This window comes from Manis javanica, chromosome 5 (genome assembly GCF_040802235.1).
Source record: "Manis javanica isolate MJ-LG chromosome 5, MJ_LKY, whole genome shotgun sequence".
Classification (NCBI taxonomy): domain Eukaryota; kingdom Metazoa; phylum Chordata; class Mammalia; order Pholidota; family Manidae; genus Manis; species Manis javanica.
Window position 1 is genome coordinate 73,603,902 of NC_133160.1, and position 15,254 is coordinate 73,619,155.

At 38.7% G+C, this 15,254-nt stretch overlaps 1 protein-coding gene across 4 annotated transcripts in view; it reads left to right on the forward strand.

Annotated features, from left to right (window-relative positions):
• Positions 1–5,273: 5,273 nt before the first annotated feature.
• Positions 5,274–15,254, forward strand: part of USP53 (ubiquitin specific peptidase 53) — a 71,508-nt gene continuing 61,527 nt past the window's right edge. For 2 of the 4 annotated variants that reach the window (XM_036993078.2, XM_073237113.1), the window contains exon 1: positions 5,274–5,495. In XM_036993078.2, coding sequence (XP_036848973.2) covers positions 5,280–5,495 — 216 coding nt within the window. In that variant the 5' untranslated portion in view covers positions 5,274–5,279. The remainder of the gene's footprint in view (positions 5,496–15,254) is intronic. The other 2 variants (XM_017671341.3, XM_036993081.2) reach the window with 1 other exon arrangement.

The following is a 15,254-nucleotide window of genomic DNA, read 5'->3' on the forward strand; positions in this document are numbered from 1 at the left end:
TCAACTCTTGAATTTTCTGTTTTGTAAGAGGATAGAAGATCCTCAGGAACTCTTTCTCTCTCTCTTCTCCCTGTATCTGTCTTATTCTTTCAGACTATATGCTCTTAAGTAAAAAGAGTTTTTGCCACAAGCAGGTCTGAGCTCACATTTTCACAGCTTTGCAGTCAAGGAAAAGAGGGATTATTCGTTGCAAGCTCTAATTTGAAAACCCTTGGGAAAGGATGCTGATGCACCTCAATCACCCATACACCAATCACTGCAGCCAAAAAAGGGTGAAATACCCCACTCAGAGTTAGGCCCACCCTTTTGGTTAAGTGGTGTGGATCTATTAATAAAAACAGGAAAAGACAAAGCAATATATGTCCACAATACGTATTTTCTTAATTCAAAGAAGTGAAATGTGTATTAACCAGACACTTCCAAATACATTTTGAAACAGCTTTTCCAGATGTCCACATAATACTAGCTTTTCTGAACTTTCAAGGATCACTTAATCAAACATATAAATTTACCTAATTTTTTGGTATTATTCTACCTTATCTTTCTTTCCTACCTGACTGATTTTTATCATCTTACAGAATCCCACCGCCAGTAGTTAATTTGGCCATAATATTACCCTACTCCAGGTTCTGACTGTGAGAAGCTACTCAGATAAAAGGGTATTTGTGGAGTGCATCTGAGCAGACCAGTGGCCTTCCAAAAGACAGTTAGTCATCACAGCTTCTTTACAGTAATGACAACTTCACTCTGTTCTCTTTGGAACTGTGAATTTCCATTTTATAGGAAAGAAAAATAAAAGGAATATACAATAAAGTCCTTTTGTTAAGTTTCCATTCAGTGACTTATTATAGATACTAGTTCAGGTGTTGAACAACTTTTTATTGATGCCCACTTTGTGCCACCATATAAGACTTTACAGGTAGAATGATGATTAACAGACAGACCCTCCATGTAATTTTCTTCCTACATAGTAAGAAAATAAACAAGCAACTAAATAAGCTAAATAATCACAAGTTTTGATAAATGATATGAAGTGAATGAACAGTACCCTGTGATAGAGATATGCAGGGAGTTCTAAGTCAAGGGTGGCTTTTCTAAGACGATGAAGTTAAAAATCAAGTATAGAGACAAGGAGTCAGGCACTTAGAAGCCCAGGGGAAGAGTATCCTAGGTCAGGATTTCTCAGCCATGGCACTATTGACAACATTTTGCTTTGGCAACATCCCTGGCCTCAACTCAGTGGGTTTCCAATAGTAGCACCCGCACCTCACCCCACTGAGACAACCAGAAATGTCTCTGGCCATTGCCAAATGCCTAGGAGACAAAATTACCCCCAGTTGAAAACTACTGTTCTAGGCACAGGGAATAAAGAATGAAAAATCTTGAATAGGCATGAAATGTTATTAGGGACATGAGGACAGATCATTCAAGGGTCTATAGGCTTTGGCATGAATTTGGATTTTATTCTATATACAGTAAATCACCGAACAAATTAAAGTTGGTGAGAGAGATGCCTACATTTTATATAGACTACTTTGGTTGCCGTATGGAAAATGGATTTAAAACCATGAGGATAAATAAGATCTCCTGACCAGTCACTGAGGCACATCATCATTTAAAAAGATAAAAGTTAATTGAAAAGTATACAAAGAAAGTAGATTGAAAAGGAAGCAGCCAATGCAGTTGGAAGAAAGCCACGAGAGGATGCAATTGTGTTAAGGAAGGCATGGTTGACCAGAGCTAGATTTTTCTGGTTGACCTCATTATTAAGTATACAGCATAAGATGTTTCTGGAATTGCACTGGTTTAGTTCATGTTCTTAACTAGCTAAAATTTCCCTTACAAATCTTCTGTATCTTACTCTGAACAAACCATCCTGTTAAAGAACTTAAAAAGACTTCCTATTTTAGCCCTGCATTAGCCTTGTTCATTTGTTTCTAAAACTGCTCTCGAAGTAGTCCTGTTTCTTCCTCAATGCCTTCAAATACATTTACATCTGAACCTTCAAGCTGAAACTCACACTGGATCTCGCACAGAATTTGGTCCATACAGATGTCTCTATTCTCTACAAAAATATCAACAAAACTTACAACTTTGTACTCCATCCACTGAACACATATTTGTTAAGCATCTGTGCCAGGCACTGGGCTATGCCCTAGAAATACAGCAATGAAAAAAATATGGTCCTTGCTCTCTAGGGACTTAATTAGAGGAAATAACACTTGTCAGCCCCCATCATTTCCTTAATGAATTTTGGAAAAAAGGAGTTTGGTATCTAATCCTGAGTCAGCCATTTAGCTACCACTTCTCTATGCTGTATTTCACTTTACTCCACCCAGTTCTGTCATGGTTTGCCACACCTTTAGCTGTTGATTACCTGGAACTCCTGGACCACAGCTCCTCAGGATAGACTACTGCTACCCCTACCACTCATCGTTGATAAGAATAATTTCACCACAAGATAGTACATTTCCCAAAGTCTGAGATATAATCATTCTAGAATAATAGCAAGAGGCATATAAATGTGGTGGTGCTGATGGTGTGAACTTTGGCTAGGCCTCAGCTGAACAATACATGGTGGTCTTTGACACTGCAAGTCTGTTCCCTTGTGTGATCTCATGCCAAGGTGAAGTCTCTTAAATTTGTACCCATCCAATAAATACTGAATCAAATACACACACATATCCCTCAAGGTCAAACAGTAATTCTCAGAGGCAGTACATTTAAAACATATGAATGTCAACCTATGTTGACATTCCTAACTACAAAGTTTTCTGGGAGTAGCTCCTGTCCTAAAATGCAGTGCAATGTCAAGTTACATTTTTTGCACCTGTTTGCTTCATACTGCTCTCTTGATGCTTCATGATCTATTACAAGTGTATCACTTGTAATGCAATGCTTGGATAAGCAAAGAACTGGTAGAATGTTTGGAATTACGTGATCATAAAAACATGCAGTTAGGGTTTAGTCAAATTTTTGAGCAAAGTTAATAGAAGGGCATCTTCTGTCATCTCCAAATGAAGAAGGGAAGATAGTATGAGTCTTTATTATCTACTGTTCAGATTAATTTTCAAGAGTGGAGTGGGGATTATTATGTCAGTTACATTTGCAATATAATTATTATAATAGAAGTAAGTCCAAAAAGGATGAAGGAAGGGCAAATCAGTCTTAGAAAGTTATGAAAGGTTCCCTGGAAGAGATTAAATATTCAGCTGAGACTTGAAGGATCTTGAGAGAACCTAGTAGACTCACAGAATAGCAAGGAGTTCAGTATGGCTAGTGTGGAGTAAATGCGCAAGGATGGTAGATGAAGTTAACAGTCTGGGGCCAGACCATGAATTTTCCCTTTCTACTGGCGAAAGGGAAAAAATCTTGGCAGAGGAATAGTGTGATCTTATTTTCATGTTAGAAAATGTTAGAAATAGAACAAAGGTTGGACTGGAGTGGGAATTACAGGCCATTGCAATAATTCACAGGACGTGAGTCAGGAGAGATGATTATTTGATGGACTGAAACAGTGAGTGTGGAGATTAAAAAGAAGGCTGGAAAACTGAAGGAACAAAACAGCAGCAGACTTACTCCAAGAAGGGACTAGCGGTTACCAAAGGGGAGGGGTTGATAGAGAGTGGGTGGGGAGGGAGGGAGAAGGGGATTCAGGGGTATTATGATTGGTACACATGGTGTGTGTGGCGGGGATCATGGGGAAGACCATGCAGCACAGAGAAGACAAGTAGTGACGCTGTGGCATCTTACTACACTGATGGACAATGACTCCAATGGGGTATGGGGAGGACTTGATAATGTGGGTGAATGTAGTAACCACAAGGTTTTCATGTGAAACCTTCATAAGCGTGTATCAGTGATACCTTAATAAAAAATGAATGAAAAAGGGCTAGGTTCCAGGTGGGTGGGGAGAGACATGGTCTCAGAAGTAGGGAACGATAAAGATGCCAATGCCACTTTGGGACATACTTAAGGTACTTGGGTGAAACCCAGATGAAGATGCTATTGCTTAAAAGGATCTAACCTGGGACTAACTCCAGATATATATCTGGATGTCTTGTGTGCACGGGACACCTGTTGGGTAAAGTCCATGATAGGAAAGAGGTTGCTCAAGGAGACAAGAGGAATAAAAGTTAAACAAAGGAAAGTAGACAGCTTGGGAACACATAAGTCACACAACGGAAGAAAAACTATTTTAGGTGTACCAGAGAGGAGGTAGCTGCAGTACTAGGAGAAAGTGGCTCTGGGGAACCCGAAGGAGAGAGTTATTGGTGTTACTATTTTTTAGAGGGTTTTTTCCTTCTCTTCAAAAAGTTTTCAATTTCTCGAAGGCAGGAACCGCCCCTTAAATTTCATTGTATTTCCTTCAATGTGTAATTCATTGATTCTCATCGGTTCAGTCTCAAGCACTCTTTGACCTTATCAACCTAGGATGTTTCATCCTCTTTCAAATAAACTTTCAGAGTTACCTACAAACTGAAATAAATCGACTTTCATAACCTTTAGTATACCTTATTTACTACTTATTGTGAGAGATCTTTGATAATAAAGATCTCAGTGGGTTTTTCACAAGCGTTGGCTTGCACCTTAAAACCTGTTCAAAAGCACGGTAAAAAGACGGCCAAGTTTTTCTTACCACAATTAACCGAACCCACATTTAATAGTCACGAAACAACCAGTTGGGGCATACACATTCATGCCAGTGGAAGCCATTTAACTGCAAACAGACCATGATTCACAGGAAGTTAAGGGCAACTGCGTGCTTTCATGGGATTTTGATACTAGGCAGTACAGCTTGTTTTCTCAGGTAACAACACCCAAACTAAAGCCCAAGCTTTGGTGGATCCGCGTTCCTGACCTTAGAAAATACCGAATAAAAGAAGGGCTCTGACATAATCACCTCCACCTGAGGAAGTAGTCTCCTATTCCGTACGCCACACAACGTAGCCTGCAACCACCTTCCTCCAACAGCAAAGCTCCAGCGCTAAGCTCCCTCTTTGAGGGAAATCGTCAAGATCTGGCTCTCGCGGGATCTCGCGCCTCAGAGTAAGTCAACTGGGTCGCGCGCCCCATCGAATCCCCGCGGGAATACAGTTAGGAAGGTCCGGAAAGCCGGGAAATCTCGGGCGGGGGCGGAGTCAGCTTGGTGAGCGTGAAGGCGGGGCCAGCTCCGAGGAGGGGGAGAGCACGAGGCGGAGAGGGGGCGGGGCTCCCGGGACCTGTTGATCGCAGGTGTCACTGGCTCCACTGGCCCTGGGGTGGCGGACCGTGTGCGCATGCTCCTTGCGCAGGGTCTAGCTCTGGGCGGCGGAGACCAGCTGCCTCAGCTCCAGTTCCCGGTGAGCCTCAATTACGGTGGCAGTTGGTGGTGGTGTCAGCTTGGTGTCGGCGTGAGGCGGAGCTGGGCGAAGGAGGTAACCCTGTGTGAGTGGAAGACCCGTATTTCTCTACCTGGACCGCACGCTCCTCTTGCTAGGAGCACAGAGCTCAAGGTAAGTCTCCGAAACTAGTGCCTGGATGGAGATACAACGACCTGCAGCCCCCACACGGCCTGACTGGGAGGTTGTCGTTCCTACCCCAGACCCCGTCTCCTTCCTCGCAGCCCCGCCACTCCTTCCACCCCAGCTCCCCTGGGCCATCCCCGGCGTTTGCCCGGGTTCACGCGCCCGAGGTCACGCAGCCCTCCCGCCTCCTTGCCACCCGCCGCGTTCCGGCCCCGCCGAGATGCCTGTGGCCGAGCTGGAGGCGCGCGCGAGGTGGGCGGAGGTGCTGTGCTTCGCCGGGTTGTGGTGGTGAATTGCTGCTGTGTCTGAGGGCGAACGAGGGACAGAATCTGGAGTCTTGCCGGGTCGCTCAGTGCATTGGGATTATAAATATTACGCTTATGTGGCGCCTGCCCTTCACTTGAGCCACTGCCTCTCCCGAGCCACAGTTTTTTAAGCGGGTTCAGGTGAATATGTTGCCCCCTTGAAGGAGACTTCAGGATTCTGGAGTCTTTGGGCTGGTGATTTCTGGGTGGTAGTAGTAATTTCTAAAGTTACTGTTTAGCTTCTAAATGGACATTTTGTGGGACGGTTACCAAACAACTTTTAAACCTCGTTGGAGAACAGGAAGTACTTGCACAGGTGTAACAGGGAGGGTTTCTAAAGCTTGCAGTCAGAGCGTGTTCTGAGGTTTTGTTATCCCGCTACAAGGTTTTATCAATGCAAAGCCTGATTAATGCTTGAAAAATGTACTGCAAGGCTTTGTTAGTCAGGAGGGTTTGCCAAATGGCCCCGTATCTGAAAAAGAATATATATTGAAAGAATTTCCAGGGCTGTTTTTGAGGGATGTATAACAGTTCATTAGGAAGTTCTTTAGGGTCTCATTCGCTTTTAGTTCTGTTCTTTAAAGAAAAGCATTTCTAATTCTCAGTATTTGAAAGAAGTACAAGTGCAGACACATACTCTGAAATGAACTTGGAGCTAAATTGATACTTTTCTAAGTTTTCTGTTCTGTTCTATGATTATGGTCTAGGCAAATGTCCTTCTTCCTGTTAAAGAAAATTAAAGAAAAAAATTGTTTTTGCAAAAGTAATATGTGATTTATCTGCTATTACCATAAAATTCCAAATAGACAAACTCACTGTAGGTAAGAGTTCAATACAGTCTGAAAAATCAAGGTTTTTATTTTACATTTTATCACCTTTTAAAATAAGTTCTTTGGACAATTTGTCTAGGTTTATGATTACTGATAATAAATCATGAAAGGGATTTACTTAGATTTGTTCATAAATTAAACGCACTGGTAATTATGTGTATTTTTTCCTACAGTGTAAAAAAGTAAGCAACCAAGAAAAGACCTTTTTCCCTATTAATTACGAAAATCTTTTTATAAATGTGTGTAGATTATATATTCTTCATGGAAGTTAACAGTAATAGTAAATGCATTACCATTATTTTCTCTAGAAGCTGCAAAAAGCAGTTAAAAAAAAGATAGACTTTTTTAAATGGAGAAGGGACACCCAGTTTACTCTTTTTCTAAAAAAAAATCACAAAGGTCTTACCAAGCTAGTATGTACTGTGATTCAAGATTCTTTTCTATTATTTAGTGTCAAATAAATGTTTTAAACTGTATAGTATCAAGGGAAACAATTTTGGAATCATGGTTTACAGGTTTGTTTTGGCAAGACAGTTAAAAAATGCAAATTCTATTTTAAGGTGATGTACACATTTAAAAGTCAAAATCAGAGTTATTTACCCTGCTGGTTCTTTTTGGAATTCAGTCACCTACCTTCTACAGAGGATGTTGCTTTACCCTGTAATTTTCCAAAAACATGTTTGAAATCTGTAAAGTGGTAAAGCTGTCTTACAAAGATGTTTAATTTCTAAAATTCTTAGCAGATCTTGTTAACAGCTTTAAAAGGTTTTTTCAAAAATTTTTTATTAAGGTATTATTGATATACACTCTTATGAAGGTTTCACATGAAAAAACAATGTGGTTACTACATTTACCCATATTATCAAGTCCCCACCCATACCCCAATGCAGGCACTGTCCATCAGTGTACTAAGATGCCACAGATTCACTGTTTGCCTTCTCTGCTACAGTGTTTTCCCCGTGATCCCCCATACCATGTCTACTAAACATACCCCTCTATCCTCTTCTCCCTCCCTCCCCACCCCTCTCCCCCACCCCTCCCCTTTGGTAACCAGTAGTTCCTTCTTGGAGTCTCTGAGTCTGCTACTATTTTGTTCCTTCAGTTTTGCTTCGTTGTTATATTCCACAAATGAGGGAAATAATTTGGCACTTGTCTTTCTCCGCCTGGCTTATTTCACTGAACATAATGCCCTCCAGCTCCATCCACGTTGTTGCAAATGGTAGGATTTGTTTCTTTCTTACAGCTGAATAGTATTCCATTGTGTATATGTACCACATCTTCTTTATCCATTCATCTACTGATAGACACTTAGGTTGCTTCCATATCTTGGCTATTGTTAAAAAGGTATTTCTTAATTGCAGAACTCAAAGACAACCTACAGCAAAATAGTTCATACATTGCATCTGAAAGTATTTTGAACAGTGTATTCTAGGCATGCTGGGCCCAAAAGATTGTGAAATCATGCACTTTTGGATTAAGGGAGGAAGTGTGCTAATTTGGGTCATTTTTGGAGAGATCTAGAAATTAGTGATGATACAAATGTGGTGTTAATATATTGTTACTAATTTTGTACAGATGTAATGATTTTAGAAAATTCTGCCTCACAGTGTATACACAAAATAGTAAACAAGAAACAGATGCAACCTGTTCTACCATAGATAAAAATCTTCAGAGGTTAAACTTTAAGTACCTTAAATAATTCTTGGAAAGCTACTATGAATCTTTTTTTAAAAAATAATCGGAAACTACATACAGAATATTTAGGCAAATAGTATTTATTCTTTGCTTTTCTAAGTTAACCCATATCCTCCATCAGGAGTTCTTAAACTAGGGGTCTGTGATTAGAACTGTGGTCTACAGTTAGAACTGAATTTTAGTGCAATTAGCTTTCTTTGTGATCTTATGATTTCATCTTTTCTTCCTCCCTCCCTTCCTTCCTACCTTCCTTCCTTATTTTAATCCTATGAATTTTATGTATTTTCAAATATTATTCTGAGGAGTCTGTAGGTTTTACTAGGCCACCACAGGTGTCCATGGCACACCATGACACAAAAATGCTACGAACCATTGCATCTGGGTTTTAACATGTGTTACCTTAGGAAATTTGCTACATGTATTCATATTTGTAATTCATCAGAAAATATTACAGCAACATAAAGCGTATTTCAATGTTAGTTGCTTTAGTGAATAAAATCAGTAATCTTTGTTTTCATGGTATTTTTGAATTAATTTGGAAATAATTAGTCTTCTGTTTTGTAAATACCTATAAAAAGCAGTCTGAAGAAATAATTTTTTTCCTTTGGAATTTGGAAGTTTTTAACTTATTTTTTGTGCTTTTTTGAGTTAGAAATTTATTCAGTTAACACTGACCTATTGTTGTATGCTAGGCCCTTGAGATTAAAAAATTAATAAGGCCATGTTAAAGTACTCAGAAATATGAATTCTTCCTTTTCTAAACCTCATCTCTGGCTATTCTCAATACTTCCCTAACTGCATTGAGTTTCCAAAGACAAAATAGTCATTTTTCTTATATTTTTGCCTTTGCAAGATTCTGCTGCTCTTCTCTTCCCATTCCCCTTTCAACTCTCCAGTCACCCACAGCACACCACACCCATGATCCAGTAAGGGACAGCAGATTACCTCATCTTTGTGTTACCACTGTACTCTGTGCAGTTACACTGTACTCCCTCTACTGTCCTTACACTCAAGGTACCAGAACACAGATCATCACCTTCCCATTGCCTTAGTTACTGTTTTCCCTCTACAGCAACACAGTATAAATCTTTACAAAGGGATATGCAAAGTACATAATGAACATAAGTCAGTTATATAGTATATCAAATGGGGAAGAATGCCAAGGAGAAAAAGTAGAGCAGGGTAAGGGGAGTTGGGGATATAGAATATAGATTGTGGTGGGTTGCAATTTTATATAAGTACAGGCCTCATTTGGAAGGTAATTTTTGAGCAAAACAATTAAGGGAGCCAGGAAGAAGTCTTGTGGGTATCAAGGGAAAGTGTATTCCAGGCAGAGGAATAGCCAGTGTGCATAGGCTTCAGAGAAGAAGGAGTTTGCATGTTGTGTTAGAAATAACAAGGAGGCCAGTGTAGCTGATGGAGAAGTAAAAGGAAAGTAGTTAGAGGTGAGGTTAGAGGTGGAAGGAGTGGGCAGATGTGACATAATAAGAAATATGTATTTGTTCTCTGGCCTCATTTTGTATCACACAGCTCCTAAAACCCTTGGAATCTCCGTAAAGTGATAAGTGGGTTTTGGTGTGCTAATGAGATGGCTGGGGGCAGGGTGTTGTGGAGTCTTCTGATGGTAGTTGATTGTTTGGGGAAACAACCTTGTGATTAGAGGAATGGAACTTTGAGCCTATACCTAACTTCCACCAGGGAGGGAAGAGTGGTGGAGGTTGAGCCAATCACTAACAGCCAGTGATTTAATCAATCCTGCCTACATAATGAAGCCTTCACAAAAAATCCTAATGGAAGGGGTTTGGAGAGTGTTTGGATTGGTGAACACATGGAGGTACTAGGAGGTGGTGCATATCTGAAGAGGGCACAGAAACTCCATGCCCCTTCCCACATGTCTTGCCCTGTGGCAATATATACATCTATTCCATCTGTCTGTTCCTGAGTTGTATCCATTTATGATAAACCTGAAATCTAGTCAGTAAGCTGTTTTCCTAAATTCTGTTAAGTCATACTAGCAAATTAATTGAACTCAAGGGGGAGGTTGTGGGAACCTCCAATTTGTAGGTGGCCTATCAGAAGTACAGTTGACAACTTAGGACTTATGATTGGTGGCTGAAGTGGAAAGGGCGGTTTTCTGGGGCTGAACCCCTATGGCACCTGACTAGTGTCAGAATTGAGTTAAATTGTGGGATACCCTGTCAGTGTCCATTGAGAATTGGAGAATTGCTTGTGGAAAAACCCATCTGGTCTCAGAAGTGATAGGAGAATATAAAAGAAAATGTGTTTTATTTTAAGCAGGTGGTATAGGGCCTTGAAGGCCATTATAAAGACTTCTTGGTTTTTAATCTGAATGTACTAAAGACCTATTGCAAGGTGTTGAGCAAGGGGATGACATTATAACTTGATTTGAGAAGGATCTTTTTGTCTACTCTTGAGGATTGACTTTAAGGGATAAGGGTAGAAGCGAGGAGACAGGAGGCTAGTCTAGCAATCCAGGCAAGATATGATGATGATTAAGGTGAGAATAGTAGAAGTGGAAGTGGTGAGAACTGGTCACCTTCTGACTGAGATACATGAGAAAGAGGAATCAAATACCAAAATACTTGTTTTGAGCAGCTGGAAAGATGAAGTTTTCATCAGCTAAGATGGGGAAGAAGGTTCAGTTTTGGGCATCATGAAAGCAAAGAAATGTTAGGTTATGCCTGCTTTGGTGTAATTCTGTTCTAGAGATCATATCTTAAAGCAGATTGCCATAGCCATTGTCTTTAGTGTTCATAGTCTGTTTCTGGATTCTCACTTACTCTTGGCTTTCTGTTGTTAGTTACCAGTGGAAACAAGTGAGTAGGTAAAAGCCGTAAGTAATAAAGCAGTTCTTTATTGGACACAGAGAAATAGAGCATAAAGTGCAGAACATTGAAAATAACATTTGCTGGTTTTGTCGTTTGTACAATATTGCCTTATTACTGTAATTTTATTTTCTGTTCTTCTGTAAATTTTCTAATAGACTTCTCCAGTTCCTCCATCTGTAGAGTGACAGTAGTTTTGTATGTCCGAGGACATCTGTTCTTCAATTCTATCTTTCTTACTATAATCCTTCAACTTTATAAAACTGAAGATACCTCTATAGTGAATTAAATATTTTTATTGATTCAACTTGCCATAGTTCTTCAGCTTGCTATCTAGTTATATAAAATAAAACCTTAAATGCTTTTATTTGTATGATGATCAGTTGTAGGATATCAGTGAAAAGTCTTCAGTGTGTCCTTGTGTTATATTGCTTATAATGGTGTTAAAATGAAATTTTTACTTTACAGTTTGGTGGCTAGTCCAGGATACTATTACGAATGTATTTCAATAGCTTTATTAGCAGTGATTCTCTACTACTATGGGATTATAGTTTTTTTTAATATTATGCAGTATTTCAGTGGTGTTTTATAAATCTCTATAATAAACACTAATCAAAAGAAAAACCAATAAGCTTAAAAGAACAAAGAAGTCTTATGCTTTTTTATAAAATTAGTTTCTTAGGGCTGCTGTAACAAACTACAACACACTGGATGGCTGCAAACAATAGAAATTTATTCTCTTATGGTTCTGGAGGCTAGAAGTCCAAAATCAAGATCTTGGGCAGGGTTGGTTCCTTCTGAAGGCTCTGAGTGAAATCCTTCTTTCCCCCTTCCTAGCTTCTGGTAGTGGCTATCAGTGTTTAGAGTTCCTTGATTCATAGATGCATCACTTACCTCTGCCCATTATTAAATGACATTCTGTGTGTGTATGTCTCTCTTCTAGTGACTCCTGCTAGTCTTACTGGATTAGGGTGCACCCTAATGACCTTATCCTAACCTAATTACCTTTGCAAAATCCCTATTTCCACAGGGTTTCCACCTGATCATAAGTACCAGAGGCCGGGACTTAAACGTATCTTTTTGGGTTGTTAATACTGAGGGTAATGAGGAAAAGTAGCTCTGGAATCTTGCCTTAACTCCTGGCACGTTTTCAAGTAAAATTTAAATTTTTAATCATAAGTTTAAAATAGTTGCATAAGATAAAATCGCTAGTCCTCCAACTATTCCAAAACATTGAAGAGTAGGGAACAGTTACAAATTCATTTTATGAGGCCAGCATTACCTGATACCAAAGGTCAGTAAGGTCACTACAAGAAAAGTAAATGACAGGCCAATACCCCTGATGAATATAGATGTAAACATTCTCAAAAAATACTAGCTAACAAAATTCTATAGCTCATTAAAAGAATCACACACTGTGATCCATTTAGATTTACCCTGGGATGCAAGGATGGTTCAATATTCACAAATAAATAAATGTTATATGCTTAATTAACAATGGAAAGATAAAAATCATGTCATATCAATAGATGCTGAAAAAGGATTTAACAAAATCCAATATATTTTCAGTATAAAAAGCCTCAACAAATTAGGTATAGTGGGAATTACACCTCCTTGTAATAAAAGCCATATTTTGACCCATGAAGGGTTGAAAGCTTTTCCTCCAAGATCAGTAACAAGACAAGGGTGCCCACTCACCATTCCTATTCAGCAAAATACTGGAAGCCTTAGTCACAGCAGTTAGGCACAAAAAATAAAGAAAAGCCATCTACACTGGAAAGGAAGAAGTGTAAGTGTGTTTGCAAATGACATAATCTTATATATAGAAAATCGTAAAAAAAAAAAAAAAACCTGCCAAAAACTTAGAATAAATGAATTCAGTGCCCTTGCAGGATACAAAATCAACATAGAGAGATCAGTTACATTTCTATACACTAACAGTGAACTATCTGAAAAAGAAAACAATAGTTCTATTTACAGTAGCATCAAAAACAATAAAATACTTAAGAATAAATTTAACCAAGGAGATGAAAGATCTGTATTCTGAAAACTAAGACATTTGATGAAAGAGTTGAAGAAGTCATGAATGTTCATGGCTTGGAAGAATTAATATTGTTAAAATTTCTGTACCAAAGCCATCTATAGATTGAATACAATCCCTATTAAAATTACTGTGATATTTTTCAGAGAGAAACAGTTATAAAATTCATATGGAACCACAAAAGACCCTGAGTAGCCAAAGCAATCCTGAGAAAGAACAAAGCTGGGTACATCACTCTTCCTGATTTCAAGCTATAATACAAAGTTATATTAACCAGCACAGTATGGTACTGTCACAAAAACACACATAGACCAATGAAACAGAATTGAGAGCCCAGAAGTAAATCTACACATATTTGGGCAACTAATCTTTGACAAGTTAGCCAAGGAAACTTGATATGTAAGCAATAATGTCTTCATTAAATGGTGTTGGAAAACTGGTATTCATATGTAGAAGAATGAAACTGGAAGCCATCTTATACCACTCATAAAAATTAACTCAAAGTGAATTAAAGTCCTAAATATAAGACCTTAAAACTCCTAGAGGAAAACATAGGAGAAAAAAAACTCTTAAGACATTGGTGATGTCAATGAATTTTTGGATATGGCATCAAAACCACAAGCAAGAAAAGCAAAAATAAACAAGTGAGACTACATCAAATTAAACAGCTTCTTCTGCACAGCAAAAGAAACGATCAACAAAATGAAATAATTACATAATGAAAGAAATATTTGCAACCATGTTATTGGATAAGGGTTTAATATAAAAAATAACTAAGGAACTCATACAACTTAATAGCAATCCAATTACAAAATTGACAAAGGACCTGAATAGGCATTTTTCAAAAGAAGATATGCAGATAACAGGGACATGAAAATGTTTTAATCATTACTAATCATCAGGGAAATACAAATCAAAACCATATTGAGATGCCATGCACACCTGTTAGAATGGCTATTATCCAAAAATAACAAGAGCTGGTGGGGCGGTGGAGAAATGGGAACCCTATTGATAGAAATATAAATTGGTATAGCCACTATGGAAAACAGAACGGAAATTCCTCAAAAAATTAAAAACAACTACTTCTGGATATATATCTGAAGAAAATAATGATCTAGAAGAGATATCTGCATACCCATGTTCACTGCACATTATTCTCAGTAACTGGGACATGGAAACAAATGTCAAGGGATGAATGGAGAAAGAAAATGTGATATATATGTATGTATATGTTTACACACACACATACACACACACACAGAAATATTATTCAGCCGTAAAAAAGGAAGCGAATCTTGCCATTTGTGACAATATGGATGAACCTTGAAGGCATTACACAAAGTGAAATAAACCAGGCAGAGAAAGACAAATACCATATGATCTCACTTATATGTGGAATCAAGAAAACATACTTGAGCAGAATAGATTGGTGGTTGTCAGGGGCAGAATGTTGGGGGAAATAGGCGAAGGTGGTCAGCAGTTACAAACTTCCCGCTATGAAATGATTAAGTTCTGCGGATATAATGTACAGCATGGTGATTACAGTTAGTAATACTGTATTTTGTATTTGAAAGTTGCTCAGAGAGTAGATTTTAGAACTTCTCACTGTACATACGAAAAAAAATGGTAACTGTGATTTCAGTTTATGCTGAGTTGGTTTAACCATCCTGCTACTAATGAAGAACTTTGTTCCTCTGCTTCACAGGTCTTGCTGACTTTGCTTCTGAAATATGTCACATATTCTTCCCCTGTTTCTGCTACTATTATCTTAGTTCAGAGCCGTATCTCTCATCCTCATTTCTTCACTGACCCTCCAGTTTATCACCTTTACCCATAGACTTTTACCCATATTCATCTTGCTCACTGTCGTGGTCTGTTTAAACCGCAAGTTTGATTGTCATTTCCCTGCTTAAAACCAGCAAAGGCTTTTCACTACTTATTAGGTAAAGTCCAAATGTCTTGTATCACCTTTAAGGCTAGCCGTGTTCTGGTCCCCAGTTATCTCTCCACCTTGCACGTTATTGTGTATA